The sequence below is a fragment of the Patiria miniata genome, unplaced genomic scaffold (assembly GCF_015706575.1).
Source record: "Patiria miniata isolate m_02_andy unplaced genomic scaffold, ASM1570657v1 HiC_scaffold_6, whole genome shotgun sequence".
NCBI classification, from domain to species: domain Eukaryota; kingdom Metazoa; phylum Echinodermata; class Asteroidea; order Valvatida; family Asterinidae; genus Patiria; species Patiria miniata.
The window spans coordinates 5,971,519-5,997,918 of NW_024037073.1; the positions used below are offsets into that span (position 1 = coordinate 5,971,519).

The 26,400-nt window shown below is 41.4% G+C and overlaps 3 protein-coding genes across 5 annotated transcripts in view; 2 read left to right on the forward strand and 1 right to left on the reverse strand.

Moving 5' to 3' along the window:
* LOC119742627 (anaphase-promoting complex subunit 1-like) overlaps window positions 1-8,777 on the reverse strand; it is a 63,581-nt gene extending 54,804 nt beyond the window's left edge. For 2 of the 3 annotated variants that reach the window (XM_038218755.1, XM_038218754.1), the window contains exons 1-7: window positions 8,594-8,776; window positions 6,178-6,351; window positions 5,648-5,812; window positions 3,909-3,978; window positions 3,030-3,124; window positions 1,772-1,851; window positions 611-690 (exon numbers count right to left, since the gene is read on the reverse strand). In XM_038218755.1, coding sequence (XP_038074683.1) covers window positions 611-690; window positions 1,772-1,851; window positions 3,030-3,124; window positions 3,909-3,978; window positions 5,648-5,812; window positions 6,178-6,351; window positions 8,594-8,746 — 817 coding nt within the window. In that variant the 5' untranslated portion in view covers window positions 8,747-8,776. Of the gene's footprint in view, window positions 1-610; window positions 691-1,771; window positions 1,852-3,029; window positions 3,125-3,908; window positions 3,979-5,647; window positions 5,813-6,177; window positions 6,352-8,593 lie in introns of all 3 variants that reach the window. The other variant, XM_038218756.1, reaches the window with a different exon arrangement.
* Window positions 8,778-11,418: 2,641 nt separating this feature from the next.
* LOC119743557 (D-beta-hydroxybutyrate dehydrogenase, mitochondrial-like) lies at window positions 11,419-14,532 on the forward strand. Its single transcript, XM_038219980.1, has 4 exons — window positions 11,419-11,917; window positions 12,323-12,475; window positions 13,280-13,447; window positions 13,874-14,532. Exons 1-4 carry the CDS (start codon window positions 11,491-11,493, stop codon window positions 14,224-14,226), a joined length of 1,101 nt encoding a protein of 366 aa, XP_038075908.1. The 5' UTR covers window positions 11,419-11,490; the 3' UTR covers window positions 14,227-14,532.
* Window positions 14,533-15,327: 795 nt separating this feature from the next.
* LOC119743559 lies at window positions 15,328-24,412 on the forward strand. Its single transcript, XM_038219981.1, has 4 exons — window positions 15,328-15,550; window positions 17,014-17,173; window positions 20,574-20,710; window positions 22,573-24,412. Exons 1-4 carry the CDS (start codon window positions 15,493-15,495, stop codon window positions 22,713-22,715), a joined length of 498 nt encoding a protein of 165 aa, XP_038075909.1. The 5' UTR covers window positions 15,328-15,492; the 3' UTR covers window positions 22,716-24,412.
* Window positions 24,413-26,400: the final 1,988 nt, after the last annotated feature.

Below are 26,400 nucleotides of genomic sequence, written 5' to 3' on the forward strand. Positions count from 1 at the left end.
CACCCACCCACGGAAGGACAAGGCGGAAACAGTATGCCCCTTCGGCTTCGCCGCGGGGCATAAAAATATGCTCAATGAACTTTTGTTATCAGCCTAGAAATTCCAATATAGCTCAAAATTGATTATGTTCAATCACTGTGTCACATTTCACCCTCTTCAAATGAAAAGAGAAATTGTGACTGACAGGATTTGGACCCGAGAGCTCCGTCATTCAAGCCAAGTGTTCTACCAACTCATCAAACTGATCGGCATCCTTCACTACAGACATGTCAGTATGACATCCTGTGTGGCGACGAATGCAGAAAATGCGAGGGAAAACTGCGTAACCTTCTTCTTGTGCTTTTTGACTGTGCTTATGTTTTGGGTGCCTTTATAAAACTAGGCCATATATTTTTCAGTAAATCAGGCACTAAAGCGAGGCATTTATCTGGGCACAACCACTAGAAATATCCTGTGTAATGAAGCAAGAATCTAACAAATAAAGATCATAAAAAGAAATTTTGCCACTGCAGCAATGTGTAAGGTTACATCATTGACCTTGGATTCACGTCTATTTATAGACCAAATCTGGCATCAATTGCTCAAGAATTTGGCCTGTTTGTTCACCCACCTCCTGTTTTGCATATGACCGGGGCAGGTTCGTCTAAGGGATGCTGAAGACTGAATAATGTCGGCAGACATTCTGATTCCCTGTAAAAAAAAAATCATCAACATGACCATTAATGTTACAATTCAAGAGAATAAAAAACATGCTGTGTCTTTGCTAGATGTGAGGTTAAAAATCTGATGGTTTTAGAAGTGTGCGATTTTTGGATGCACAATACAGTTTGTCACCAAGTGTTTTTGCTCGAACTTTACATTCACAGTTCTACAAATGTCCTGTAGCTTTATCAATTGCGCAGCAGCACACACACACGACACACACATGCGTAATATGTAGTTGTTGGGACCACACACCTGATGAGAAATAGTTGTGGGGGTAAAAGTCACAGTGGGGGGGTCGAAAGTCCCCATAACTCGTTCCTAATTTCCCTTGTAAATATCCCCCCCCTGTTGTTTTTCGTAGATTTTAAGACAACACACCTGATAAATGTGGGTACAAATCACCAGTCTTTTTTGTTTTTGCTGATTATTAATTTAAGGTTGACTTGTCTAGTCTAGTCCTGTCACATCTTGCCTTGTTTTGTCTTGTCTACGTCTTTTTTTTCTTGTCTTGTCTTGTTCTGTCTTGTCTTATCCTTTTATTGTTTGATGCTAATCATACTTACAAACGTGCATATATTTTATATAGTTTGGTTTAACTTTTCTTGTCTTTTACCAGTCTTTTTAATGTTTCATGTTTACGTCTATTTGAATATTTGTAAATGTTGATGTAATTCAGTCCTCGGGCTGCCATGTCCATCTTTTTATCAATAAACCGTTTATAATAATATAATATAATAAAAATAATAAACAAAACTTATCATGGGGACTAAAGATGCTGTGGGGACAGTTGAAAGTCCCCACAAATCGGTCTTGATTTCCCGAACTATAAAAACTTTTCCAACTGTGTGGTCACCGCTAAGGCACACTTCAATTTGGAATCCTTGTTCACAGAGCAAAGTCTACCATGAAGTGCTCTCGTGCGAAGACGTCTTATATATCATTGTTGAGAACTTCGTAATTCAATCACTTACTTTCTTTGCAAATTTGAAAAAAACATGGTACCATGTAGCAAATATCTTATTTATTTGCATGTGTAAGCAAAATTACAACGGATTGAACAACAAACCTTTTGGGACTTGTTATTTCTTGGTTGGATACAGATCTTTCCAGCAGCAGTCCTTGGTCCATGCTCCAGGAATGGGAAACCTGATTGAAAAAAAGGGAAAACAATCAAAATTCCTATGTGAAACTGGGAGGCTTAGCGGTGTTTAAAGGCACATAGGATCATTTGCATTTATCCCAACAGTAACCAACTGAATAATGATCGAAATCTTACTTGGATTAAAGATTGTACTGGCACTAAATCCCCCATAAAATTATTCCATCTGGCTTGCTGTCATTTAGAAGAAATCTAGATACGTAAGGTGATTTCAAACGATCAGTCAGTTGACTGATTTTTGGAAATAATGGCGCTATTAACAAAATCGTGTTTTGTGATCAATAAGGTTGTGCATGCATTTTCACAGTTTTCTCAAGCTGAAACTTCACCGTTTTCTTTGGATTTTTCGGATTTCTTCGGAAAAAAGCAAAATGCATGAAAAGCAAAATGATCCTATATGCCTTTAAATAGCATTCACAAAAACCTAAGACAAGTTTACCCATTCCTATTGGTCGAGAGCCCATCATGTGGCCAGTTTTTAAACGGTTGATAAAGACATAGCTGGCTGGTCTCAAACAGTTTTCCAGTGTCACATTAAATTTGGACTCCTATGAAATCCGGTGCCAGCACCGTTTTATTGGTTGAGCGTTCACAATCCTCACGTAGGCATGCGCAATACTACCAGTGAGTCAGTGTTTCATAGTTCTTAATTCACACTACACCAGTACATCTGTGTTGTGTGCCACATCATGCAGTACGCGCGTCAATCTCCATATAAGGAGTTGTTTACCAGAGGGCCTTACCATTGTATAGCTAGAGGGGTCTTTTGTGGATCGAAATTGTTGAACATTTATAATTTTTTACTTGTTTTGACTTTTGGACCGAAAAGTTTTGATTTTCTTTTGACCGAAAAGGTATTTATGAATGGGAATAAATATGTGCTTGGTCAGTATTAAACACTATGTTTAAGACTGGTTGGAGTCTGGATGCTGATAATTACCCAGGCCTAATATAAGTATCCAGAATCCAACTGATCTTAAACAGAGTGTTTAAAACCTCCAAAGCACACACTTATTCCCTCAGTTAAAAACAACCTATGTGACAGGGGTTCTTGGCCAACAGGAAAAGTTAAACCGCCAAAGGTACTTATGAATATGGGTTTACAAAATGGAATGTACTGGCTGGCAAGATGTTTATAAGCTGTGAAAAATGTGGCCAATTGTACCTGGAATGGGAGGGAAGCTGTGAATTGGTCCCCTCCCTCAGTGAAAACATTCAGGACAGCCGCTTGGGTGATGCAGATACTTGGCACTGCATCTCCTATAAACAAATAAACCAAAGAGTTTACTTTCTTATCCAAGTTGACCATCATTGACTGTAACATTAAGTAGGATGTTGTCTTAATGGTCTTACACCTTTCAGTAGTTCTACAGCTTATGCTGGTTTTCTTTTAATTTAATTTTTTTTGGAGGGTAGCACATTCGGGTTGGATCCTGAATCGAAAACTTGTATTCACTTGAAAGGTGAAATTATTTTTGTTGTTTGTGTGTGCAGGGGAGAGGGTCATTATCAAATGGAAATTAAAAAAAAAATTGGCAGTGAATCAGTAATCCATGACTCACTATTGTCCAAAAGGGATTCATCCTTTTTTCTTTTCTTTTTTTAAATCTACACACCCCCTGCATGATCATAGTGATGCATTTTGGACCCACTATTTACATATTGTAGCACACCCATTGAAGTGAGGTGACTCACCTATGATGCATTCCGTAGAAACTGTTTTGACCTACCAAATTGTGACTTGATGCAGGCCGCACCCCCCCCCCCCACCCACCCCCAAACAATTCTTGATTAGTCTCTTTATACTGGCTTTGACAAAAACTAACTAAATTACCATATGAAATTGAACAAAGCTAGTAGGGGAAAGAATGCTAACCAATGAAATCAAATGACTCCTGATGATGATTTGATGATTATGTGCTGATGTAAGGCAGAATTTTATATCACATGAAACTGAACGGGCCTGGTATTTAAATAGACCAACTTTTTGTTGAAATTGACCAGGAAAACCCTTCAGTACTTTGCAGGTGTAGTTATTTCACACCTGTTTGATGGGTTCTTTCCTCCAGAGGGTCACCCTTGGTGTCTTGCAGCCTGAATGTCACCCACTCTGCCTGAAAAACAAAATGCATTTGGAAAATAACCAACTTTTTAGGCAATGGTTCAGTTGACAAGTTCAAAATGATCTGAACTTCAGGACAACAGTGATACTTTCCTCACTATTCACATCTGTGACCCAACCATGCCAACATGGGATTGGGCTTCAGTTGATCTGACGCCTTGGGTTGTACCAGAATATCTATGTGGTGTTGTTTTTTTCAATCCCTTCAAAGTGAATATTTCTTTTGTTGTGTTTCTACATGCTTGCAAGTCACAATGCATTGGGGTCACAGCCAGAGTGTGGGAGGGACACATCACGTGTACACACTGGTTCTCACGATTATTGTACCGGGTACGCACAACTTATTTTATTCCGACTGCGGTCTCCTCCATCTTTCCCCTTGTAACTGTTGTCGGGGTACTTGTGCACGGAGTCCACATTGATAACATTGAGCATTCTGTAGGCAGCTGAAACTAAACCCAACAGATTCTGTACAGTACTAGGGTGTTGCTAATGACACTTTATCCGTGCCTCATCAAACAAAAATAAGTTTCTTGCATCGATTTGCCGCCCCAGAATTAAACAATGATAGTGCCTTTACTGTTTGGTGAATCAGAATGGTAGGCATCTTGGACTCCTGGACAGTGGCTGGCACCTTTATGACCACTTTCAAGATTTCCCTGTGGGATGGACACACCGCATGTGCATTACTGCTTCATGTGCGCATGGTGTGAGCTACATGGACATGTACATATGATTTATTTCATCCTGAATCTTCACAAACCCGTGGCATCTTCACGTTAGCATCAGGCGTCGCCAGCAATGCGTTTAAATATCCCTCCAAGTGGTCTCCCCATACTCTCCCTTTGTAACCGTTGAGGGGGGTACCATGGTCCATACTAGCCCCATAAATGTGGCCTATTTACTAGACTGCCTCCGTAAACATAGGCCACACGTCCACATGTACAAAAATCGTGTCGACTTTGCCAAATTTTGATTTTCACATTAACCCTAACCCTCCAGGGTATGTTTGCTAGAACCCTGCCAAGCACAGCAACATGCAACACTTGACTAAGTGACAAGCCTGCCCAGTGTAGCAAGATCCATCAGGGGAAAAGTCTCAAGGCCACACTGCCTCAGAGTCCGTGGTCACTGCACGCAGCAGGATACAACTGTGGCATTGTTCAGTGGGACTTAGCTCTCATCGTTTCAGAGCTGGCCATTCATGCACTGGTGTTGGCAGCTGAATGCATCAAAGTGCACCAGTTCTTTTCCACCTGATGCACTGTGTTGCGTCTGGCAGGGTTAGGGTTAAGGCTTAGTTTGTAGATTTTTTTTGCTTTAGAAGCATACTCACCCTCTTTATAGGCTAATCAGAAGGTGCTGCCTTTTTCAGATGTATATTTTTCGTGAAATTTCCAGATTCATTTTTACACATTTGCGTATCAAAATTTCAACATGAAATTTCACAAAAATTAGACATCTGAAAAAGGCAGCACTTTCTGACTAGCCTATAAAGTGGGTGAGTATGCTTCTAAAGCAAAAAAATCCTACAAACTAAGCCTAAATGTGAAAATCAAAATTTGGCAAAGTCGACACGATTTTTGTACATGTGGACGTGTGGCCTATGTTTACGGAGGCAGTCCAGTAAATAGGCCACATTTATGGGGCTAGGTCCATACCTCAATGATGGGCGAGTCTAACTGGTAGGACTTCTGGACCAGTCTAGCCTGTGACTGGCACCCCCGACTCCACACCACCGCCGTGCCCTTGATGTAGATCTCCTCGTCATAGTCTAAATCCTTGCCGTCGGTCTTGCGATTCTGCGAAATGTGCCAAAACTCCTTCTGCAACAAACAATCCAAGACGACTTGGATTAATTCATGATGGATGCCATTATTTTAACATGACAGGGTAAGGTGAATGTGCGCTTCAAGTTTTTTTAAATTGTTAATTTTTGCTAGTCCAAGATGGGCCAGCCTGAAGTCCTTTTTTGTACCTCACTGACTGACTCACTCCCCGACTCACTGACGGAAATGACTCACCGACTGACTCCCCGACTATCTGACTTACAAATTGTGCAAATTGAGTGGCCCTTTTGAGGATGCCACTGCGCTACATGCAACGAAAATTATGAGCAACGAAATACAGAGGTACAAAGGTTTTTTTTTAGCTGGTTTCTCGGCGTGCGGTACACAAAGATTCGTGTTACCTGAGAGGCATCGCTGATATTAACTTCCCTCAGTGCAGTGATGGGAAGGTCCAAGTCAATACCGGCTGTCTCCCCCTGCTGGCTGGCAGGCTGGCCTGTGCGGTCCGACTGGCCTCTGCTGAACTGGCGGCCAAACGGAATGAACTCATGAGGTTCACTGGCCGCTATCATGGCCTGAACAAAGACAAACAGATGACTATAAAGTTTGGGTTTGTCGGCAGCTTTAGATTCAAGCTCCAGTTAAAATTGCATTTGCTGTGTTTTTTTTTTCCGAGTTTCATCCTGAAAAATAGATTTTTTTTTCTAAATTGCTATTATTCTAGCAATACAAAAGTTATTCACTTTTGAATGAGACGTGGACCCAAAAAATCAGCCCATGTTTAGTTATTGAATTATTACTTTGCAATTCCGATTTTTTTTTAATGCAGTGGCTTTAGTAACGGCAGTCAACCGTGTTTCCCTGACGCAAGACCAAATTAAAAAAAATGTTTAGCGTCCTGCCTTTTTGAAAAAAGGAAGCGGGAGTCCCTTTTTTCCCCCTCCAAAATGGTCGCCCGACCAGGCTATTTTTTAAGATGGCCGCCAGTTTGTTTGTTTAAATGGCCGCCATTGGAGTCAGAAAATGACATACCAGCTTTATAATTATATGGACTAGATGCAACAGACAAAGAGGCCAAAATGATGTCACTGTTTAAAATTTATCATTTGTTCGGTTAAAAAAAAAAGAAAGGAGGCGGCCTCCAAAAAGGAAGTGGGCGGGGACGCTAAACATCTTTTTTTTTATTTGGCCTAATAATAATATTCACAATCAATGTCAGGATCTTTGGCTGTTGGAACCAGACTATCAACCAAATTCTTTGACTGTATTTCCCTTTTTAAAAACAAATCCTCCAAAGCCATGGATTATAAAGAAGAAAATGCGATCTTCACTAAAAAGAAGCATAAATTTGAATACAAACATTTTAAGGAAATGAAACTGTTCCAAGAACATAAAAATAAAATAAAAATGTGTCCAGCACAGTTTCGATCCTGGGACCTTTTTGACATGGCAGTTGAGCATTAACCAATCAACATGATCAAGCTACTTCCGTGGCATGGGTGGCATCCACCACTGCCACAATTTAGAAGATGGTTAGTCCGAGTAACTTGGACCCAACTTATCGCCTTTTTTAACATTTGGACATGGTCTGGCGATAGTGGGGTCCAAGCTAATACCGCGACCTGGACAACACCGTCCCATTTTCCAACAAAAAACATCAGATTTCACCTTCAAAACGGCCTCCAAATTACTAGATATGCCACCTGAGGTACAAGTAGACATCGATAATTAAGATGGTTGTACTAAAGTTTACTTACGATCCGGAAAAAAAGTGAAATTTTCCGTTCATTTTGGAGAGCTCCCCTCGCGATCTTGAACACGTTAAATTTCCGATCGTGTTTAATGTTTGAACGACGCGATTTCTTCTACATGCCCAGCGTACATTCGATGGTCCCCGTATCCCGAGTGCGATTCCGTTACCGATGCATCGCGCGCGCTCGGTAACGGAATCGCACTCGGGATACGGGGACCATCGAATGTACGCTGGGCATGTAGAAGAAATCGCGTCGTTCAAACATTAAACACGATCGGAAATTTAACGTGTTCAAGATCGCGAGGGGAGCTCTCCGAAATGAACGGAAAATTTCACTTTTTTCCGGATCGTAAGTAAACTTCAGTACAACCATCTTAATTATCGATGTCTACTTGTACCTCAGGTGGCATATCTAGCAATTTGGAGGCCGTTTTGAAGGTGAAATCTGATGGTTTTTGTTGGAAAATGTTGGTTTTTGGGACAGTGACAGGATGATGTTGTCCAGGTCGCGGTATTAGCTTGGACCCCACTATCGCCAGACCATGTCCAAATGTTAAAAAAGGCGATAAGTTGGGTCCAAGTTACTCGGACTAGAAGATGGTCAAGTGATTGATTTTTCACTAAAATCATGCATAGTGAAAAATGGGGGAAAGATTCCCATATCTGACCATCACTTGTCACTCTGTACACAAACCGTATGAGACTGGTCTGGAAATTTCTAAGTAGTGCAAGAAGTCCTAGTCAGGCTAGTGCAAGTGATTTCTCAGTAAATAGGCCTACTTCAATATTTTCCCTGCTCAATTTGACTTTTTAGGAATTAGGACACATTATCACAAATGTGCCATCACGGAGGCCATCACTTTTTGATGATGGCTGATAAGTTACTGAAGGGACAAATTAGTGATGGCCAGATATGGGAATCTTTCCAATGAAAAAAAAGCCTCCTGTCATCGGGAACATTTTCGGACGCAAATCTAAGTTTCAATTTTTCATTTTCATGGGCCTAAAAAATAGGCCTTCACCATGTTCACACAACTTGGTTGTAAATTTTAAACGAATAGCACCTTGGTTCCTCTATGTTCCTCCAACGCTGCAGTTGCAAAGGAATCAAATGGGAAAGCAGAATACTGACAAACATTGAACTTTTGGGGAGCTCTTCTGGACTTTTGGGCACATGGATTTGCAACTTCTGCGCTTTCCCGCGGCGACTTATGCATTCCAGTTTTTAGACAGGTACACTTTTAAAAGGACGTTTTCTAACGGGGTATTTCGGTTGGTAGAAGTCTGGGAATCGGATACAATTGCGGAAATGTGGCGCATGAGGGCGCTTTTCGGGGTGTCTCAAGTCAGAACTCTCACAGGTGCATGGGCGTCGCGAGGGGGGAGGGGGCCAAGGGAGGCGCTCCCCCCCCCCCCCCTCGGAAAAGTAACCCCAAAAAAAGGAGGAAATAAGAAAGAAAAAAATGCGCGAAGTCATATTGCCGTTAATCTAATGGGTTGGGGGGGGGGGCAAATGTCCCCACCCATCCTCGAAAAATGATCAATCGAGAATTTCATTTATTATTTCGCAGGTCAAATTTGCAATGGGTAAATATGAATATAGAATATGCTGGAAAAGTAAAGGGATTTCGGGGGGGGGGGGGAATGTGCTTTGCCCCCCTCTAGAAAAAAATGCTAGCGACGCCCATGCACATGTGTTTAGACTACACAGAAAACTTAGATCAACATGTCATCTTTCAATTTCTTTTCAAATTTTGATGGGTTGACCACTACTTTTCCAGAAATTCTCAACCAAAGAAGATGACCCTTAAAACGAGTGATATTTCCCATACTAGGCTACATGTATCGTGAAAAACAGATCCCTCAACAACATGGCTAAATAGCGCCATTCGGGCCCAATTGCATCCAAATTGCTAGGAATTGGAAGCCCCAAGTCCGGGCGGCGATCCCCCCCCCCCCCCCCACCAAACGACATCATAAAAGTATCGTCGAGGGCGCTCAACAACCATGCGGTGTTGTTTGGGAAAAAATAATTCACGTCCGGGCCAGGGGTACAATTCGCTCGTACCCCCGCCCTGCAAACAGGACGCTGGGATACTCTGATGAATTCACGCTCCGATTGGTTGGATTTTGCGTGACCAGCGACCTGCGCGTCATCAAGGTCATGACTCTGCAAGGTTTGAAACGGCCGTTAAGACTGATTCATTTCTCTTTTATTCCAGTTTAGAGATTTTTGTTCCTCGTTGAAAAGCGACGTAATAATGTAGGAAATTCTGTAAAACTTATCTGTGTTGTAAATTTACAATTCCCGTCACTCGCTCAGGCTCCGTTTCGAATCACGAACGCACATTGTCTAACTGCGGTCTTGAACAGCTGCAGCCAGATGCTTTATACATAGGTCATACACTTCCTTCACAAGATTCTGTGAAGCTCATCAGAGTATCTCAGCGTCCTGTTTGCAGGGCGGGGGGTACGAGCGAAGGGGTACAATGCCATACATGTTCGTGTATATCTTCAACCCCCCCCCCCCCCCCCCCCATTCCATGGCTCTCAGACCTCTCTATTATAGAATATTTTGACTGTTTATCACTTTTATTCACTAGACCTGTAAATCAACTGCCATAGACACCGGTGATGAAATCCGATCCGGCGAACTTCCAGAAATCACACCAAAAATACAAGTCTCCAAGGTGTTGGACACATGGAATTAAAGCTTATTTCGTCGTCTTTGAATTTCTGTTCAATTTGTTTGGGGTAATCCGATGACTTTTGGGAGAAATTTCTACCCAAAGATGATCACACCCTAAACGTAGTAGTGAAGCCCATCACCAACTTGAAAAATGATGCCTTCACTAAAATTGCAAAATAGAGCAATTTTAGGGCCAGTTTCATCCAACTTACACAGAAATACGAGCTGGCAGTCATGTGCACGGCATCTGCCCTTCTTGTTAACAACTTAACTTTCAAGTTCACGGCCCACAAAATGCAACCACAGCCCAGTAAATGAATTCCCATAGACACCAGTGAGAAATTTACTTCAAAATTCTTTTAAAAATACTCAGAACTCTCACAAGTATATTCAGGCTGCACAGAAAAATGATGATCAACATGTCGTCTTTCATTCAATTCATGGTGAGTTGACCGATGACTTTTTGGAGAAATTCTCACCCAAAGAAGACGACCCCTAAAACGAAGGTGATGTTTCCCAAACTGGAAAAGTAGCCTTTTGAACAAGGATACCTCCACAACATAGCCTATAGCGCCACTTTCGGACCAAGTTGCATCCATAATGCTCAGAATTGGAAGCCCCAACCTTGCCAGAGGGGCAGTGCCATAATTATATTCAATTCCAAATTTCATGACCGTCAGAACTCTCTATAAAATTAATGTGGAATAATTTGAAGTGTATTACTTTCGAGAGTTCGGGGGGGGGGGGGGGGAGCCGGGTGGAGAGAGGCTGCTCGTCGGAGAGGTGGGGGTAGGGGGATCAGGAACCGATCGGAATCGGCATTGGCAGGCTGGGATATTGTAGCTGCGTAAATCTGCTGCAGAAACCGAACATGGAATGGCATATATGGGGTCTTTGCTCGGGTGCTTTGAGAAAGAGGTGATTGGCTGATTTGCTTCCATTGGCGATGGTTCAAGAAATGACTAGGATGCAGTTCTTATAAAACATGAGTATTTGAATTTTGTTCGACAAATCCTTTTATATATCTTCTGTTAGGGAGCTTAACAAGGATGCCCCAGCTAGGGGCCTATCTATTGTCACTCGTACAATAGTTGTACAGAAATTGCACTGCATGTACATATTTACCTTGAACTAAAATTAACATGGGCGAAGTACAGAGACTATTTTTAACTCAGGGTTGATAACAGGCCAGTGGTTCAATGACATTCAATTGCCATTGAGCCAGTTGCTTGCGAGTTTTTTGGGGTGTTTTTTTGCCCAAATAATTTCACCATGGCAAACCTGACTCTTAAAGCTGTGGCTATTTTTCTCCTGTGCTCTTACTCCTCTGTGCGGTTCTTAGTTCCCCTGATCAGTCAGGAACTCCTCTCCAGATGCCTCGGGAGCGTCATCTTTGTCGTCGCCTCGTACCTCATCGCCGCCAGGGTGACGAGCGGGGGCAAGATCGCCAGCACGCGGGGCAAATCCGTGCTGATCACCGGCTGCGATACCGGGATGGGTAACGCTCTGGCCAGGCGGCTGGACGGGCTTGGGTTCCGGGTGTTCGCTGGGTGTTTGTCTGAGCACGGGGAGGGGGCGGCAGGGCTCAGGCAGGGCTGCTCAGAGAAACTGACGGTTATCCAGTTGGACGTGACCAGCGACAAGGAGGTCAAAGAGGCTGTCTCTCTTGTGGAGGCAACATTGGCCAAATCGGGAGATGGTGAGACGTTTTGTCAAATTTGATACAGGGGGGTGGGGAGGGACGGGTGGGGTGGTAGTTGGAGTTGCTAACCAAATTTTCTACTAATTGTAATCATTTAGACCTTACTGTATTGTTTTAAATTCTTTCCTATATCAGCGTCTATTATTGCTTTGATTTGTAAATCTATGACTTTAACCACTGAACTATCCCCTTGAAAAAAAGGTTCTAGCCGGGCTTCATCAACTCCTCAGCTGCGTCATGAATATGCAGATCCGCCAGTCGCCGTTGAGCGCAAACTAAGGTGTTTTAATCTAGAACAGACTTTGGAATGGGTACGTCTGGGGAGGGGGTGGTAACCTTTAACGTTTTTATAAAGTTTGACATAACCCTCATCATACCCTGTTTGCCCCGCCTACTATACAGTTTTATGGGGAGTGGTGAACAACGCGGGCGTGGCAGTGTTCGGAGTAGTCGAATGGATCTCCATGGACGCATTTCAGAAGGTGATGGACATCAATGTATGGGGCATGGTCCGGGTGACCAAGGCGTTCCTGCCTCTTATACGTAAAAGCAAAGGTACATAATTGCGTTATTGCTGGTCAGAGAGGACCAGCCTATAATTCTTCTCTTTATATCTGACTGACTGACTCACTAATCCACTTTGTCACTAAGTGAATGAGAATTGCTTAAATCTCTCCTTTGCCCCAAAGTTTGAAGGATTGCCCGGTACTCCGCAAATTAACGGGCTAAAGTCCGGCCCATTGCGTAGGCCACATGCACGAAGAGACTTCCAGTGAGCAGCCGTTCTGAACCGGTTGAATGGACTTTATTTATGAAACCAAGGATTCCTCAAGGTTCACCTGGGCATTGTAGCTCGAAAGCCTGAAGACACCTGTTTAGAGAAGACAATGAGAAGAAACTACAGTTTTAGAGGTGGGAGGAAAACCCCAGAAGGATATGCTGGGGAAAACCCACAGAAACGGGTAGGGACTGAAAACCCAATCCACACGTGCACCAGGTCAGGAATCGAACCCCAGCCATAGCGGTGGAAGGCGAGGACATTAACCACTGAGCCAACTTGACTCCCATTGCTGTGTGCGCTCCTGGTACTCAGCTTTGCTAGGCTTGCCTTGGTCATGTCTCGTTTGTATTGTGAATTGGGTGGAAATTCAATTCACAGAATTAAGTTCCATAGTATTTAGAGAAATAAAATCGAAACGCATAAACATTCATGACGAGGCTCAGATAATCTTGGGTCCCCATGTTTTCCTTTGAATCTCGCAACTCGGCAACTTTGCACAAAAGTATATGGTTCTTACTGGACGATTTCCAACACCTGTCAACCGTAACATTCTCTTTTGATTGATTATTGTTATATAGGTCGGATTGTGAACATGAGCAGCGTGCTGGGCCGATTCAGCTCGCCGTACTGTGCGGCCTACTGCATGACCAAGTACGCCGTGCAGTCTTTCACCGACGTGCTGCGCATTGAGATGTTCCAGTGGGGCGTCAAGGCTGTCATCGTGGAACCTGGAACCTTCTCGGCAGGTCAGTCAAATTCTGCTTCAGTAAACAAACAAAAACCTCAATCCTAACAAACCGAAAATGGAAATATTACAAATATTACCGATTTAAATCAGCAGCCATATTTGAAGTGTATTTCGTCTTGTAATTCATTAACCCTAACCATGCTCATTTAATGAGATCATGCATAACAAAATGAGGATTCCGGTTATAATTTTATGGTTAATAATAAATAGACAAGAGGTCTACTCAAGTGTATCCCTGTTGAACAAAAGTACACACCTCACAGGTAGTTGCAGTGCACACGATATATTACTGTATTTCCGCGTCGAACAAAAACTGGAGTTTTATTATTATATTTTTTTTTGGGGGGGGGAATCTTTTCAAGAGTGGTTCTCCAGAGATAGAATTCAGGTTGCCAAAATGAACTAACGCATTTCAACACCACAGGAAGTTCTGCTATGCTTAAAGAGGACACCCTCACCAGCGGGATGGACAGCGTCTGGAACTCCACCCCTATGGAGGTCCGACAGGCGTACGGCGAGGACCACTTCCAGAGTGTCAAGACGGCCCTGATCATGCCCATCTTGAAGACGACCCACAGCAGTATCGTCCCAGTGATTAAGGCCTACACCAGCGCCCTCACCGACGAAAACCCCAACGATAGATATTTCCCGTCCAATGTCCTGTGCAAGTGCATCGCCTGGGCTAACTACTACCTGCCGGCCGCCGTCATGGACTGTGGCCTCAATCTGTACCTCTACCTGCTCCTTGCAAAACTGCAAGGGCTGAAAGTCAATTAACGATCAGTTGACAACATTTATTGTTTAGAACTTCAAAATTGACAATTGTTTGCCCCAATGATACTTCCGCCTATCGCCCATATTAACCCATGCCTATCCGTATATAATGAGGCCCCGACGTGCACGGCTGTTGATATGATTGACATTGGACAAATTGCGCACTGTATTGCGGAATGTATAAAGCTACATTAGAATGTCATAAATCATATGAATTATACGTTTCCTTTAACTTCTTTTTAAAAGAGATTAGCAACCAATTAATAAATGAGTGGAACAAAACAAATGATCCGACTCGGGGCAAAATCTGTTTATCCGTTTCCGACTTTGTTGTTCAAAGTATTAAGGAAATGAATTCGCAGTTTATTCAATTCAACTTCACATTTATTTCCATGTTTCATGAAAAAAAATTACAAACTTTAGAGAAAATGGTTAAACCGTAAAGCAGTTAATATCAAATTAACAGCAAAATAAAAGAAGCAAATAGAGCATGGGGCTGTTTTAATAAGCAGCAGCTTGTGGGAAAACAGCCGGTAAAAACAATAATATGATGAAAAGATGGCAAAAGGCTGTATGAGCACAAAAAAAGATAGACAAACAAAATGTTGTTCACATCAAGTGCTTGTTTGATCTAAGGCAGCCATTCAGAACCAAATTTTGCTTTTGCATTCTTGTTTTGTTTTGTTTGTTTGCATTTGTTTTGGGGGTGCAAATTCGAAGGGAGGGGGTAGAAGGCCTTATTAGACTTCAGAGGGCGCTATTATCCTTTTTTTTCTAATCTTACTCTTAATTCAACTTTCACACAGGGAGATGAGTATAACATTGGTTTTTAAAAAGCCGTCTCTACTCCTCTTTTGATTCAGTTAATAACAAAAAGTAAACCATTCTTTCCATCACCATTGCAATTCGTTTCCCTCTAATTGTAGCTACCCGCAAAAAGTTGACTTTTTCACATGACTTGTCTGCAAATTCAGTTTGTTATCGAAACCCACTTTGACCCGTTGACATCCTACGCAGGCAAATGATATTAGAATAAACAATTTGTGCAGATCAAAGGAAGATAGAGGGCAACCGTATTTTTATCCAGCTTTTGTGTTATTTTGCAGCCCAGTAGTCCATAAATCCAAAGTTCAACATCAATTGTGTAAACTTGTGATCATATGATCAGATTCGAGTTGCAGTTTGTCAGGCTCGCGTGTGCGTCACAGTTCTCTTCTCGTGAAACGGTGTCACACGATTAATAATAGTCCCACTCCATCTTTCCTCAAAATGGCGGCACCTCGCACTCTTCTGGCCCTGTTTCTTCTCGTCGTTTCATTCTCATGTGGTGAGTATATATGTTATTCCATACCACGAAGACAGAGAAACCTCCGATAATTTCTTCCTTACTTTCTATGGCCTGTGCGGCCATTTCGCGGTAAGCTAGTGCCGGCCAGTGGCACATACTGTCAGAGTTCCTGGGAAAGGGTTTCGAATTAGTTAGCGCTGAATGTACGATGTATACAAAAGGGTGAGTCAAAAAGCTAGTGACCGAGTTTGAAAACAATATTAACAAAAATATATCGCTCTCTCCATTTAATTAAAAACAAAAACAAAGGAATAAAGTACATGTTATTGACTGTAACAGTGAAATATTCACGTAATTTGAATACTCTATATAGTCACAAGTTATGTCTATTTTAAGGATACCATACAATTCAGCTTCACACCACTGATCATTATACGCATCGATGGATGCCTTTTATTACAATAACCCATGGAGGTCATCTTGTACCTCCATGAATGAACCAAGACTTGCATAGGTAAACGGACAAAAATCGTCTTCATTATATCAGAAAAGGGCTTGAATTGTTCCTCATAATATGCAAAACACAAAGTCTGACAAAAATGCTTTTTTTCAGTCTTGACTCAAAGTCACCTAAAGCTACAAAATACTACCGAGTAGTAACCTGCAGTGTATGCATTTCTTTCCATAATAAGTGTGCACAACACTAGTATTTTGTGCTTTTTGGTCCTTGACCCCCAAAGAGCCGTTAGCGTTACCATTTGTATTTGAATACATGCAGTGTGCAATCTCTTGTTCTCACTTTGCATAGCATTTTAGCATGGACAGCTGTAAAAATGGGTTCTCTGGAACAATTTCAGTATTTTTTTGTTCACTCAAACGGACGAACATGCTCGTTTAGAATATTATACATGCTTCATCGGTGTATGAAATTTATATTAGGCAAAACTCATTAATCCAGGTCACTTTCTTTTACACCCTGTACTGAAGGAAATGAGTACGGTCGAAATGGGGAAAAGACGATTTGGAGTGAATTCATTCAATGTAATAGGTTTGAGGTTTCACTCCAGTCTCCACATAAATGATAGTTTTTAAGAGTCCAACCTAAAATCAGAGTGATTTTTACTCTAAACCGTTAAGTCCTTTAATTGTTTCACTTTCTAGAAATTAAAGCGTAGGCCCGTACTGTTCCTTTCTTCTTTAAGACACTTGTTTTGGTGAAAGGCAAAATCCAATTTTAAATTAACATTTCGCCGACGCAACAAAAACAAATTATTATCAGATATTGTGTGCTTAATGAAGCAAAACATATTGATGTTGCATTTTACATATAGTTAATTATTTGTTTCAATTATTTTTTTTACTGTATCTTATCGTGTCACATATTAAAAATACAAGATAAAATACTTCATTCTAAAATACCGATAATATGCATGCATGAACTTAATCGATTAACAAACTTTTTCACTTTTGATTTGTTCTTTTATTCATATTTCCTCGCAAAGCTTACACGGATTATTGCCCGAGCATGTACGATGGATCGTCATTCACCCAGTCGTTCTACTGCCCTCGGTCAGGGCAATCGTGGGACTGGTCGTATTGCTGCGATGAATATACCACAGGGCAACACTGCTGTGACTACAGTGATTACTATGGTTATTGGGAGTAAGTTTTTTCCAAGACGAGGCAATCTGACTTTATAGACTTTAGTCACGAGTCGGCCATATTGAATTGAAAGCGAGGTAAAGTCTCCATGTTTGGAACCTGCGAGTAGAAATGAAAGCAACGAAAGCAATGAAGTAAAGTTAATTGCAAATTAGTATCAGCCTGCTCTGATGGATACAATTTCAAAGTTGTGATTTACAACATATACCCTAACGTTTTAAGCCACATTTAAACAAACATTTGAAAGTGAGGCTTGGAATGCACGCCAATCATAAAATAGTCTGGCACCTCCCATTCAACAGGTCACAATTTAAATAAAATAGATTCAGGTCTTTGTTTCTATCTCGCTGGCTGGCTTGCTGGCTGGCTTGCTGGCTGGCTGGCTGTCTGGCTGGCTGGCTGACTCCCCTATATAGCCTGGTTGTTGACTGGTGTGGAGTGTGCCTGGCAGTGCTATTGTATAGGTTTACCTCATAATACCAGAGTTGCTGACTCGAGTCATGTGACTTGGACTCGAGTCGGACTCGAGTCGCTATTTTTGTGACTTGTGACTTGACTTGTAAATACCAGCTCTGACTTGTGACTTGACTTGGACTTGCAAACAATGACTTGTGAGTTGACTTGGGATTGCAAAAAAATGACTTGTTACCAACCCAAGTCAGACGCTAGTTATGCTGTTTGTAAAATATGTGGATCCACTGTCACTGATGGCCCAAACACAACGAGCAATTTCGTGCGGCACCTTAAAACCCACGATGAGCGGTGAGTAGTCGCGCTGTGACTTTTTTCGGGGGGGGGGGGGGGGGGGGGGGGGGGGGGGGGGGGGGGGGGGCTTAACCGCGAATAGATTTTCGGTCATTCTGGGCTGCGTACAAACTCTTGCTTCATATGGCTATTGAATCTAAATAACTTCTAGCCTCTAGTACTTGAAAATCTGCCGTAGACAGAATGTATATTTTCCCTAATTCCAGATCGGATCGGGCTTGTCTGCATGTAAAGCTTCATGGTAACAATACAAAGTCTTTTTTTCATGTCATCTCAACATTTATTTCTACAATGTAAAGTAAATTTATTAAAGTATACAAAGGGTTAATATCCGAAAGATATGTGATAAACTACAAGAATAGTAATTGCAACACATTGAAAAAGGGGAATTAAGGAGGCATGTTCAAAACAACTCGTAAGTTGACGCCAGGTTCTTTTAGCTTATTACAGCTGGACAAAATAATGTGCAACTTGACGTGTTCTTGGACAAAGATACTTGTGACTTGACTTGTGTTTAGACCAAATGACTTGTGACTTGACTTGTGATTGGACCTAATGACTTGTGACTTGACTTGTGACTGGACCTAATGACTTGTGACTTGACTTGGACTTGCAAACAATGACTTGTGACTTGACTTGGACTTGCAAAAAATTACTTGCTGCCACCTCTGCATAACACCAATGACTGGCTAATAATTCAGAGGCACGAATAGACTTCCAGTGAAAAGCCATTTTGAATCAACTGAATCATGTGACCAGGTTTACACAACAATTGTCTTGTCTTGTCTTAAGGGGTGATGTCTCATGGCCAAACCAGACTGTTCCCGGAATCAAACTACCATTGATATGGTTTCAAAAATGTAATACTGTTGAATGACATGACATTTCTGTTATCATGATATATGAGGCCATTTCAAGTCGGTTCTACTTGGTTTCAGGTTTCAGGTTTCAGGTTTCAGGTTTATTTCCATACTATAAGGTAATTAAGTTGAATAATATACATCGGGTAAACATTTTAACGGAACTTTGAAATAATAGTATGGGGAGGCCAGACAAGAAGCCGAAGCTTGTACTAGGTCTGCACTTGCACTGCACTGTGAACAATTTGCCCGTAATTTTACGGTAGCACTGTCAAACGGGTTGCCAACAAAAGACCGTAAAATTACGGTCAGTTACGGGTTTCCAAAAATGACGGTGACCGTAATTTTAACGCGAATTTCCCGTAAATTTGACGGCAATTTGCCGTAAAGTATTAATGGAATACAAAGTGGATGGCGTCAGAGCTGAGTGTAGGGGTAGGGAGGGGGTAGGTTCCAGCTACTGCAGCTGGGAATCGGGTATGCATACGTTTTAGGCCATCAGCCTCGGTCCGAAGTTTTGGCAACCGGTATCAAATGAGGGAAATAATCGCCCTAGCGATTTTCCAGAGTTGGAAAATATGTGATAGCATTGCAGCAGTGGCAGCTTTTTAGGTGTTATCACCTTTTTTTTCAAAATGTCCATCAAAATGCTTGTTACCACTATAGGGGCGGTATACCTTGTGCATGCGCACTATAATCATTTATGCCCTGATTTGATACTGACCAAACCCCCAAGCTGATGGCCTATTTTACAGCTTGTCTTTTACACGCACAGTGGTTTTCAAATCACTTTAGATTAAATTATCTGTAAGTTGTAACATAACTTGCGTCCGTAAGTTGTTACGTAATTTTCATTTCCAACTTTTTACCGATCCCACATAAAGGGGTCAACCTACTGCTGGTCAACACCGCAGGATTAGCTACTTGGCTCTCCAAATTCCGCAATATTAGGCCTAAAGCAGTACGGCTTTAATGGCACAATGATCAGCAAGTAGCGAACCTTGCGTGAGTGCACCGAAAACTAGGCGGTTGTGAGGGTTTGAAAGGGGAGGGGTTTCGAAAAGTTACGGATACAAAGCATTGTGAATCCCAGCCTGCGTCAGGGCACCAAGTTTACGGGAAATGCACGTAGCACGTTCTTTCTTGTGACGATACGAGCAATAACGGTAATAAACCGTAAAAAGTACGGGAAATTGACAGTGTTTTTACGGGCTCTGTTTACAGTGTGGTATAAGTTATTTCCAACTTTAAAACTTAGTAAACAGCTGCGTCTCAAAGCTGCGAAGCAGTTTATCATTCTAGGAGTCTTAATTTATTTATGATGGAGTGATCGTGATCGATTCGACAGGAATCTCCTATTGTTATACTGTCAGAACGACTCTGCCGTATTCGGACAAACGTGTGATCGGTCATTTTATACACTGCAAAAACATTGGTGAACTGACTGGTCCAATAAAGACATGCTTACCATTGACTAGTTGTCGTTGAGTATGGGCCTTAAAATTGTTTAAGCCAACAATTTTTCTTTGAGTGAATAAAAACGAATCTATACCGCCTTTCAGGGATAATCTCAAAATGTCCGAAGGATGAATGCGAGAATGATGTTTGCTGTACCATAATATCACAAGCAAAAGAAAAGTACTTTCTCCAAGGTGCTTGTATGGTCAACGAGACGCGTACGTAAATTCGAAACAATCAAAGTCAATAGAGCGATTGAAAATCATCATGGTTGTTCCTCATAAAATGTTGATGATTTGTATCATTTGCACGCACAGCACTGGCACCATAGTCGGTGTATCTTTTGGTGGTGTGATCGGCGTATCAATTCTTGTCACTCTCTTGATCGTCTGCTGCGTCTGCGCAGGAAGGAGGCCGATGCCCCGCCCTCCCGTTGTACTCTCCACAGTACAGAGTAAGTGACACCCGCCCCTCCCTACCAGCTCCTCCCTGTCATTGGGCACCACCCATCTGTAGCTACAATCCCAGCCAAAACGGTCAATGTTGTTCTCTCCAGCTGATGGAGCACATACCGCGCAATGAGAGACAACATTGAACGGGGGCCGGCGGGTTGGGGGCCCAGCTAGATTTGGCCAGGATTGTAGCTGCAGACACCTTTGATAAATACCCCTACTTCAAACAAAAATGAAAACAATACTTACAGTTCTCCAAGTCATAGGCATAGCCGGGGGGGGGGGGGGGGTAAGGTGGTATTTTAATATTTTGTAAAAACTGCCCTTGAGTCCAGACAAATGCCCTTTTTCAACAGCGCCTTCTCCCAATATTTTTAAAGAGTGCCCTTTTTTTGTTAACAAATGGCCTTTTTCTGAACAAGTGCCTTTTTTTCTGAACAAGTGCCCTTTTTTTTTAAATGGTGCCCTTTTTGTGCCATCGGCCGTTGTGGGTGCCTTTTTTTAATTTCGCGCATGTACGGTATCACCCTTAAAAGCACTATCTTGTCCCCCCCCCCCCCCCCCCCCCCCCCCAGTTTGATTTTACGAAGGCCAAGTGTCCGGAGAAAAAAACCTGTCTAGATTTGAGCACGGATGTGCAAGTGCCCTTTCATGAAATTTTTAGCCCCCCCCCCCCATAAAGATGACCTTGCTAAGCCACTGTCCAAAGATGTACAAGACACACATCAAATTAAAGCTGAACTCCTCCTTCACGTTCTTTTCGACTTTTACATGGTTGATCGATGACTTATGGTGATTTTGTCCTCCCTCCCAAGTTGACTATACCCCTTAAAAGCTGTCCTGAAGTCAATCAAAATTTCATCAGAATGTTCTCAGAATGTTAAAGTCTGGATCAGATCCGTTGAACCCCAAGTCGCAACCAAACCTCAAATGCAAGGGCCACAAAACTCTCTCTATCGAGGAACAAAATGGTCATTTGGTCGGCCTGGGCAATTTTGGTACTACACCGTCTATTTCTTGGTCTGCAACCTTCAGTGGGTGCGTATTATGGGCCTTATTCACGAGTCGGCCATATTGAATAGAAAGTTAGGTAAAATATTAATTGTTGGAAATTGCGAAGAGAAATGAAAGCAAGTTTCATTTATAGCAAGTTTCATTTATAATAAATTCCAGTCTGCTTCGATGAATAATTTAGAATTTTTAATTAAACATTTCCTAATGTTTAAAGCCATATTTTTTTTAATTGCAGTGAAATAAGGCTGTATTGCGCCTGCATAAAAAGTCTGGCGCCATCCCATTCAACAGTCAACAATTAATGAAATACATTCAGGGAACTCAACAAAAATGGCCAACTCATGAATAAGGCCCATACGGCCAGTTCGATGTTTTTAACGCACATCAGAATTTGTCATCCTTTCGAGTAAATGTGTACATACACGAATTTAATGTGTTAACAGTCCACGGTGCATGACGGATTTTATATACATGCATATGTATTATTTTAATGACAAACCCCACTTTTAAAGTGTTTTTTTTTTTACTTTAGGTTGCCTTGATTGGTTCCCGGTTCTACTACTTGAATTACTTAAAACTTACTCTGCGAGACCCGATTTTATTTGTCGGGCTGCAAGTATTTCAAATTGTGTGAAGTAGGCCTAACCATTCCATGACGAAACTTGGGCTGATTTGTTTTTCATTTGATGTCTCATTCAAAAGTGATTAACGTTTGTATATTGCTAGAAAAATTTACAATTTCAAAAGCATTTCTATTTATTAATTAATTATTTTTGTGAGGGGGTGGGGTGAGTTGAAACTCAGAACCAGCACGGACATGACCTTGTAAATAATTTCCTTTCCCCCGTAGCTGTGCCGGCACCCCAGCAGGGAGCTCTAGGTGTAAGTCATTGCGCCCCACCAGCCTACAACGAAGTCGTCCAACACCCGCCTCCCAAAGTTGGACAGTACCAACAGCTCACCAATCAGCCCGGTTATCCGATTGACTACTAGACATCAGTATTGTGCATGCTTTACACTGTTAAAGTGGGTTTTAGAGTTAAAACGCTTTTTTTTTTTGCATACATGTTAGTCCACGATATTGTTTTAGCCAACTAGCGCTAATAACTCAACTAAAAAAGTGTAACACATTCACTTTTTATGAGACACGTGATGGAAAATCGTGATAAAAGTGTTTATTTAGCCTATCAATTTCGACTTCATCCCTGTCATTTTGTTTACAGTTACTACTTATACTTGGTGGTAAACAGGCTTGTGTACCTAAACATGTGACAGGCAGATATTCATAAACTCAAACATGGCGTAGATGTACAAGAAGTCATTAAAGTGTTCAGAACTATGCTTAAACTCTAAACTCATAGAGAGTCTGTATAAAAGAGACCGGATTTCATTAGAGCCCGAAATCATATGACAACGGCATCAAATTCTACACAGAGCGGGCCAAAGTTCACCAAGCATGACAAATATCTGCTTATCGCAAAATACCGCCAAACTGTTGTGAGGTGTGTAAACTGTTATTGTTTGTTATAATTATACTGGTTCTTAGCTAACTGTTGGTTTGCAAATGAATTCGCTATGTCATATTTTTGCAATGATCGGACGCTCCATGACATCGGGACTACATGACACACTTTATTATAAGACCGATAGCGGCATTTGATACCGGTATCTCAAATTGATATTTAATATCTTGTCAGTTTTACTCTTTGATAATTGCACGCAGAAATTTGCTGGTTATGAAATCTTAATAGCACCAGGGGCTTTCAAATTTGTAAATAAATAATATCGTACCTTTATTTAGCTCCTCTGATAGCTTGTCAAAAGGAGATAAAGTGAAACAAATTGCCTTTGTTAAAAGTGCTGCGTATACAGCATTCGTATATGAAATAAATGATGTTACCAAAATATTGTTTGTATTACATTTCACATGTATTTGGGTACTTTGTTCTTCATCCAACAATAAAATGCAGATTTTTTTTCAGTTACCGAAAATATGTTGATTTTTCCAACTTATCCTATTTCAAAAATAACATGTAACATCTACAGTATCAAACATTTTGGCAAGAACATGAGAGACGTGCTACAAACAAATGCTAATATTCAACTGCATGCTTTTGTTTCAAAACCGATGGATAAACATGATTTAAACGAATTTCTTTTTCTTCTAAGAATTTTTCTGAGGGGATGGTTACGCTTTTTCGTATAGGGAGCTAAGGCCCAGTCTACCCTACCCCCCCCCCCCTTAAACCTCTCTTGTTTGAGTCCTTTTTATCATGGACAAAGGCAGACATTTTCCGATAATTGCCAAAAATCGTATTTGTTTTCATGTAGCAATCGACAGCCTAACAGACACATACTCACATTGCTCTTGCCAAGGTCGAATAACGTCAACATTTTTTTTAAACAACAAAGCCCTTAAAAATAGCGTTGAGCCCTAAAAATACAAAAGTCTTCTGTAAAAAGAGATAATATATGTACGGTCTTCGAACCTGCCTTCAAAATAAATAATTTAACTACCGTGGGGTGGGGAAATATGAGCGGGGAAAAATAAATTATCACTCGGTGGAAAATGTGTTTTCCGTTTCTGACTTTGTTCAAAGTATTATTAAGGTACTGCTTTCGCATACTTGATTGATTCAAGGGCGGATTCAAAACATGTTTGTGTTTTTGCATTATTTGTTTTGTTTTGTTTTGTTTTGATTGTAGTTGTTTCTGGGGGTGCAAAATCGGAGGGGGGGGGGGGAGAGGTTGTAGGGCCTCATTAGACTCCAGAGGGCGCTGCTTTTCCTTTTTCTTTTTTTACTTTTTATCCAAATTTCACCAAGCATAAGTGGGGGTTAGCCATCGGTTTACAGCCATCTTCACTCCTCCTCTGATTAAATTACTTTGTTTGTTCGTTCGTTTGTTTGTTTGTTTGGGTGTTTTTTGTTTATTTGTGTATTTGTTTGTTTGTTTGTTTTTGGGGTTGTTGTTTTTAAGTAAACCTTTCTATCCATTGCCATTGCAATCTAGTTTATATAGCTATATACCAGGAGAAAGTTGGTTTTTTATATGATTTTCATTTACTTTTTGGTAAATTGAGTTTGGATGTGAACGCCTTTTGTTATCGAAACCCACTTTGATCATTTTGATATCTTGACGCTGGCACTTAGATGATATCAGAATAAACATTTTTGCATAAAAAAAGAGGATAGATGGCAACAACATTATTTTTGTACCAGCGTTTATTTATTTGCAGCCCAGTAGTCCATAAATCCGAAGTTCAACATCAACTCTGTAAACATGTGATCATATGATCAGATTCTATAGTTGCAGTTTGTCAGGCTCGCGTGTGCGTCACAGTTCTCTTCTCGTGAAACAGTGTCACACGATTAATAGTCCCCCTCCATCTTTCCCTAAAATGGCGGCACCTCGCACTCTTCTGGCCCTGTTTGTTCTCGTCGTTTCATTCTCATGTGGTGAGTATAATTATAGTTGAGCCCCTGCCACACATCCAAGACCAAAGACTAAGACCCCACCAAGACCATAAAATTAAAAAAAAAATCTTAAAAATCGTACCAAAAACGTAGGAAATGTGGCGCCAAATTCATATTTCTGCGATGTCGTCCCGAAAACGACGACTCGAAACGACCTCTAACCAAATGTTACGACTTCGCTACGACTCTTTGATCCGTTCAATTGAATTTTTTTCACGAGTGAGTCCCGATCTCGTTACGACATAACTGGCAGAGTACCGACAGAGTACCGACACAACCGACAGAGTACCGACACAACCGATTGAGTACCGACACAAAAGATCGAGAACCAATGCCGAAGCGATTCCAAAACGACAGGCTGACGTCATCTTCGGAATTTCACGTCGTAATGGTCGTATCAAAGTCGGCTAAAAAAATGGCCGATCTCGTACAGACTATTGCGATGTCATTACGACTTCTTACGACACAACCGTGTGAGTACAGACAGAGAACAGACTCTGATCCGTTTTGGATATTTTGCCGACCATCACGATATGTTTCAACTGTTGAAACTAATCGTGGCTCCACTGCCGACCATGCACGACCTGTAGGATGCCGAAACGACGCTCGAGAAGTCGCTCCGATAAAGTTCAGATGTCGTTCCGAGTTTCACGATGTCGTCGAGTCTTGCGTCTCAGCACTGTCTTATCGATCGTGATCGAGAGGCTACATCGTGACAGTGTGACAGGGGCTTTAAGTGGCTTAGATCCAATTTTTGACAAGATCGTGACCGACCGGTCCAAAGCACCAAACTTGGCTGATTCAAGTGAAATTCACCTCCACTGACTCGAACTATGGAAAAGAAGAAATTCATTTAATCTAATGGATGTTTCACTCGAGTTTCTACTTTTTCAGAGTTCAACCTAAAGTGATTCTCACTCTTCTAAATCGGTTAGTCCCTTGTTTCACTCCTTGGAAATTAGAGAGTACTGTTCCTTCACCGCGGTGAAGGCAACATCAAATATTACATTAACATTTTTCCGACCCAAAAGAAACAAAATCTAAGAATTGTGTGATTAATAATCAAGCAAAATATATTGATGTTGCATTTTAGATATATTTAATTATTTGTTTATATTTTCTTTTCTTTTTTTTACGATATCTTAGCATGACACGTATTAAAATCAAATTATAAAATACAAGAGAAACCTTGTTCCGATTGT

What these genes read in the sequence shown, in the direction of transcription:
- LOC119743557 (XM_038219980.1), top strand. Translation starts at nt 11,491, where the DNA reads ATGGCAAACCTGACTCTTAAAGCTGTGGCTATTTTTCTCCTGTGCTCT. An exon ending in TCTTATACGTAAAAGCAAAG is followed by an intron (nt 12,476 to 13,279) that starts GTACATAATTGC and finishes ATTGTTATATAG; the next exon opens with GTCGGATTGTGAACATGAGC. An exon ending in ACCTGGAACCTTCTCGGCAG is followed by an intron (nt 13,448 to 13,873) that starts GTCAGTCAAATT and finishes TCAACACCACAG; the next exon opens with GAAGTTCTGCTATGCTTAAA.
- LOC119743559 (XM_038219981.1), top strand. Translation starts at nt 15,493, where the DNA reads ATGGCGGCACCTCGCACTCTTCTGGCCCTGTTTCTTCTCGTCGTTTCA. An exon ending in CGTCGTTTCATTCTCATGTG is followed by an intron (nt 15,551 to 17,013) that starts GTGAGTATATAT and finishes TTCCTCGCAAAG; the next exon opens with CTTACACGGATTATTGCCCG. An exon ending in GATTACTATGGTTATTGGGA is followed by an intron (nt 17,174 to 20,573) that starts GTAAGTTTTTTC and finishes TTGCACGCACAG; the next exon opens with CACTGGCACCATAGTCGGTG.